Source organism: Trachemys scripta, chromosome 24 (assembly GCF_013100865.1).
Source record: "Trachemys scripta elegans isolate TJP31775 chromosome 24, CAS_Tse_1.0, whole genome shotgun sequence".
NCBI classification, from domain to species: domain Eukaryota; kingdom Metazoa; phylum Chordata; order Testudines; family Emydidae; genus Trachemys; species Trachemys scripta.
In genome coordinates this window covers 2,273,083-2,278,670 of record NC_048321.1, presented here as the reverse complement: position 1 = coordinate 2,278,670, position 5,588 = coordinate 2,273,083, and the positions used below count along the sequence as shown (strand labels likewise).

The 5,588-nt window shown below is 61.4% G+C and overlaps 1 protein-coding gene across 1 annotated transcript; it reads left to right on the top strand.

The window, feature by feature from the left end:
• LOC117869610 lies at positions 1-4,744 on the top strand (the record flags this gene model as incomplete). The annotated part of the gene is given in 5 exon segments (XM_034756586.1): positions 1-1,054; positions 1,278-1,404; positions 2,772-3,383; positions 3,882-4,039; positions 4,361-4,744. Coding segments are annotated over 5 exon segments (1,960 nt in total), but the record flags the coding sequence as incomplete, so codon positions are not given.
• Positions 4,745-5,588: the final 844 nt, after the last annotated feature.

The following is a 5,588-nucleotide window of genomic DNA, read 5'->3' as shown; positions in this document are numbered from 1 at the left end:
GGACCGGCTCGTGCACCTCCGGGCCAGGAAGCGCAAGGCACGGGAGGATGGGCCGCTGGAGACTCCACGGGGACCCAGCCAGAAGCACGGGCGCAGCCAGCTGGAGCTGAAGCGGGCGAGGCGCACTGGTGCCTGGAGGGCAGAGGAGAGGCAGAGCCTGGCCGAGTTCATCCAGCATGACCGGGAGATGCGGCGGGAGGACCGGGAGTTCCAGGCCCAGCTCCTGGAGAAGCTCTTCCAGAAGCAGCTGGAGATGGTGGAGGCCCTGGCCCAGCCCGCACCCCCACTGCAGGAGCCAGAACCGGTGGTGCGGGAGGGAGCTGGGCTCCAGTTTCCCACTTTGCTGGAGCAAGTGGTGCAAACGCAGGCCAAGGGGCAGGAGGCCGAGGCAGCCGGCCCCGCCCCTGCAGGAGCCCCGGAGCGAGCAGGGAAAGCGCCCCCTGCCGTGCAGTACTGGACGGCAGACGAGATCCTGCGCTGGCTGGTGCCGCAGCAGCCGCTGATCGGGCAGCAGCCTTGGGGCGAGCGGTGTCGGGAGGGGCTGCCGGGCCCCCTGGCCTCACGGGGAGATGGAGAAGGGGGGGAGAATGAGTCTGATCTCACTGCCTCCAGACGAGTGACTGACACCTGCCAGGGGCCCAAAGGGCTGGGGGGAGCCCGACTTCTCCCTCTGCTCTGTGGGAAAACCCAACAGATCCATGCCAGCCTGGATGCCAGCGAGGCCGGTGATGGTGCCAAGGTGAAGGGAACTGCCCTGCGCCGCCACGACATGGAGACGCAGCGCCAGCGCTTCAGGGGCTTCCGCTACCGGGAGGCCGAGGGGCCCCGGGAGGTTTACGGCCACCTGTGGGAACTTTCCCATCGGTGGCTGCAGCCAGAGACCCGCACCAAGGAGCAGGTGCTGGAGCTGCTGGTTCTTGAGCAGTTCCTGAATCTCCTGCCTGAGGAAATGCAGAGCTGGGTGCGGGAGCGTGGCCCAGAGAGTGGCCAGGAGGCCGTGGCCCTGGCAGAGGATTTCCAGCTTGTTCCCCAGAAGCCCGGATGGCAGCACCAGGTGAGCACATGGGATGCTGCACTTCCCCTGGCCTCGCCCCATGGGAGCAGAGTGGTGTGGGGGTTGATGGCACCAGAATTGCTGCTTGCCCTGTGCCTGGTCCATGGTGCAGGGGATGTTTTGTGGCTTCTGGCACTGCTGTGGCTCCATGGCATGGGCCCGTGTGGTGCTGGGGACAGTGCCTGGACCTGTGGGCACTAAGCAGAGACACTTATTGTTTCAGGCGCGGGTGCCAGCCCAGGAAGGGGCCAGGGATGTCGGTGCAGCACAGCGGGCCCTGTTGGCTGAGCGGCAGAGGGCGCCCCAGGGGGCCAGTGGCCAGGAGAACAGCTGGAACGGCGGCTTGTTGGGTGAGGGCTCCTTTCCCGAGCATTGGATCCGGCTGTCTCTGAAGCGCTGGATGGGCTCCAGCGCAGGGCTGGTTTCTGGGGCTCAGCTGGTGTGGGCCCCGGGGAGACTAGCAGGAGATACCTTGAGTCGCCTGCATACTGTCTGGGTGTACCCGCAGCACCCAACTCGCTCTTCTGCCCCAGGGACAGCCAGCAGTAGTTGTCACTGTATTGAGGCTGAAGGCCCTGGAGCATAGGCATAATGGGGAGACGTCTCCCTGCTCAGTTCTGGAGCTTGGAGCCACAGTGCCTCTGGCAACCAGCAGCAGCTATCGCAAGGAAAGTCCTGCTCACTCCTGCATCCGGAGTGTGTACTGGCCGGTCACACATGGGCTGGAGTGTGCTCTGGGGGGGCGGAGCATGCACAGGCTGGTCGCTCTGAGGGCGGAGCATGCACAGGCTGGTTGCTTGAGGGGCTGGAGCACGCTCAGTGGCGCTGAGGGACGGAGCACGCTCAGTGGCGCTGAGGGACGGAGCACGCACAGGCTGGTTGCTTGAGGGGCTGGAGCGTGTTCAGTTGCACTGAGGGACGGAGCACGCACAGGCTGGTTGCATGAAAGGCTGGAGCATGCTTGGGGTAACTGGAATGTTTGGCGATTTTTAGCAGCTAAGTTCTAACAGATCTCTACTGAGCCTGTGCAAACTTGACACTTTCCAAAGGCTCATACGTGGCCAGGTGTGAGCAGGGTTTAATAGAAAAAGCCAAAGGCACCTCCCTGAGGCCAGCACCCCCCACCCAGTCTCTGGCCTTTGCTCCTGAGCATGGGGTGCCAGAGGTCCTATGCGAGTATTATGGCTGGTTCGGAAACTGGGCGAAGCAGGTTGTTTTCTCACTCTCGTTTCTGGAAAGGGTTGAACGATTCCTGCTGGATTCAGCTGGAGGCAGGCAGATGGCAAGGAAAACCCTAGCCCGGCAACCTGCAGTTTGGCAAAGATATATGCAGCTGAAAACAGGATTCTATAATGAGAAGTGTTGGGCAACTAGCTATAGACCAGCCCCGCCCGTAACGAAACCCTGATGTCTTAAGTTCTCCCTGGCGCTGAGGGAGAAGAGTGCCATAGACCTGCTTGCCGGGATTTGGCCTCTCCAGGTGGTTCCTGTGTGGTGTGAAGGTCCCAAGGGCTCCTGCATTGACCCTCCTGTGAGGCAGGGCCATTCTTTTGTCCCTGTTACAGAGCTGAGGCAAGTGACCCTCTGTGACTGGCCCAAGGTCCCAGGGTGTCTGGGCACAGCTGGGATGAACTCAGCTCCACGATGCCCAGCCCCTTGGCCCCAGACTGAGCCCTGTCTCTCTCGAGCAGTAACTCTTGGTGATTTATTCTCCCAGCTGCCACGCCGGGCGCCCCGCTGGTGCGGAGACCAAGCCTGGGCGCGATCGAGCCAGCTGCTCCCCAGCCCCTGTGCAACAGAGTGGGCTCCAGGCAGGGACAGCAAGTGGAGAATGGCTTAGAACCGCGGCAGAGCACTGGGCACCTGCGGCAAGCAGAGAAGAACGCTGCCCCAGTGCCACGCCCAGCAGCTGGGAAGGCGACCGAGCTGTGCAGTGCTGGCCTAGGAGGGCATATGGGGACAGACAGAGTGCCACAGGGCAGAGCCACCATTCAAGAGGGCAGCAGTGTCTCAGATGCTCAGAATGGGGCTCCGTGTGAGCAGCAGACACCTGCTAGCCTTGTGCGGATGGAACACACCGGCTCCAAGGGTGGCAGAACCTGCAGCGCCCTGCCCAGGAGCGCCAGCTGTGTATCCCCGGGGCTGGACGGCCCCTTGCTCGGGGCCCTCCTGGAGACGTCCTTGGACTCCCCATGGGACAGAGAGGGCAGTGCAGACAGAATGCCAGAGGGTGGCATGGCCTGCGTGGGGGCACAGTCCCGCTGCTTGAGCTGCACAGTACTGCGGGCTGATCTGGACGCCACGCGGGAGGAGCTGAGAATCACCCAAGGTAGGTGCTGGCTCCCAGGGAGCCCGTGGGTCAAGGCTGCTATCAGGGGCTGCTCTGTCACCAGCCAGGGCCTGACAGCAGCAAACAGATCCCAGAGGGGCTCAGCAGCTGCAGGCCCATTGGGCCAGGGCAGGGGAGAGGCAGCATGTCTGGCAATCAGGCCCAGATTGGCACTGTTGCCAAGGATGGGAGTGAGCTCAGTGCCAAAGGCCCAGCCCTAGGTCCCTGAGCTCAGGGATTTACTCCATGGGGGCACCACTGGGGCAACCCATAGAGAGACAGAATCACAGCCCCAAGTTGGCACATGCACTAATGGAGTAACTCCATCAGGAGGCAGTGATAATGGGTGGTTATCCTAGTATTTGGGCGGGGCATGGTGAGCGCTCTGCTGGTTCTCATCAGCAGGCAGCAGTAGTGGGCTGTTATGCCAGGGGCTGATGGGACTGGGCTCTGTTCCCAGCCCCTGGGCAAGATCCATGCAGCATGTTTGTCCTGCAGCTTCCACCCTGTATGGACTGAGCGGCACCCACTTGCAGGGCCTGGCTGAGGCCCTGGGCACCATCTCGCGCATTCTGAACGACAGGAGGCCGACGATGACCAAACCCCCCTGGGGTGCAACCGAGAGCCCTGGCATGGCTTTACCCCAACAGACACACGTAAGTGCCTGGCCAGACTAACAGCTGCCCTGGCGCCCTGCCTGGCGGGAGCACGCTTGGGTACAAGGCTGCCAGGGGCCAGCTTGGCAGAAGGCACCGCAGTGAACAAATAGCTGTACTGGCTCTGACCTCAGTGCCTCAGCTCTCCCTCTGGACTGCAGCACAGGCCAGTCTCCCCCCAGAGACATGCTCAGTGATGGGTGGATGCAGGGCTCTGAGCATGATGACCAGGGACACGCTCATTACCTGATCCCAGTGCCCAGCGGGGGGCTGATGGGCTGGGCTGGGAAACTTCTGTTCTCACTCTGTTCCTCCCTGCAGCTGTCCTGAAGCCCAAGTGCCTGGCGAGCAGCTGGCCGTGGCCCACCGCCGAGGAGCCCACACAAATGTTAAGCATCGGCAGCACCAGGGAGAAGGTGACGACCTCCCACTCGATCCCAGAGCCGCTAGCATCGAGCCCCGTACTTACAGCAGCGCCTGCAGCAGGGAGGCCTTGGACAGGACCTGAGGGGTGCTGGGCCGGCTGCCTGGGGGTGTGGGGAGCTGGATCCAGCCGGGCCCGTGCTGAGCCAGGGCAGCTGGCGTCTCGTCACTGGATTTTCCAGGGAGCCTTTCCTACTCGACTAGCTTTTTGATACAGTGTCCCCAAAGCCCCCTACTTTCCCCTTCACTTCTCAGGTTGGTCTCAATAAAGCAATGCACAGAGCTCCAGGCCTGGGGATATGGCACCTGCAAATGGGAGGAAGCGTCTGTGTTAGGGACTCCCAAGCACACCATGGCTCATCCTGATCTCCTTGGGTACAGCAGGGCATGGTCTCAGCACCCAGCCTGCCTTTCTGGGCACCCACTTGGTGAGGGAAGCCCCCAGCCAGAGTGCCCCACTGGCTGCTGCTGCGGGAGGGAGCCTGTCAGGGGAGTGTCCAGTTAGTTCAACCAGGAGAATGTTCAGGGGTGACTTGAGCCCTGTCTATATGTACCTACGTGGGGAACAACTCTACAGCAGTGGGCTGTGCAGAGGGCCGAGAAACGTCCAACACCATCCTGGGGCTGGAAGTTGAAGCTGGACTAATTCAGCCTGGAAATAAGGTCTCCGTTTTTAACATGACAGCAAGGGACCAGTTTCCTGAGGGCATGGTGGCTCCTCCATTACTGTTGATTGTAAATCAAGATGGGCTGTTCTAAACGCTCTGCTCTAGGGCTAATGTTGGGGCCATTCTGTGACCTGAGCTATGTAGGAGGTCACAATGATCCCTTCTGGCCTTGGCATTAATGCCCCAATGGTCGAGGGGCTGGGATTAAAGCAGATGACTGGGAGAAGGGATCAGGGCCCTCTGCTGCTTCCCCATCTCTCCCCGCCAGTTAACCATGCTCTGTGCAAATCCATCCCACACCAGCCACTCCGCTGGTGCTTGCTCAGACTATGCAAGTCATAACAAGCCTGTCAAGTTAAGCATGGCCCACCAACATGTGTCGTTGTCTCTGTCGTGTTTTTCAAAGCAGAGAAGCAGGAGGCTCTGGTAGGGGGGAGGCTGGGAAATCCCTCCGGCAG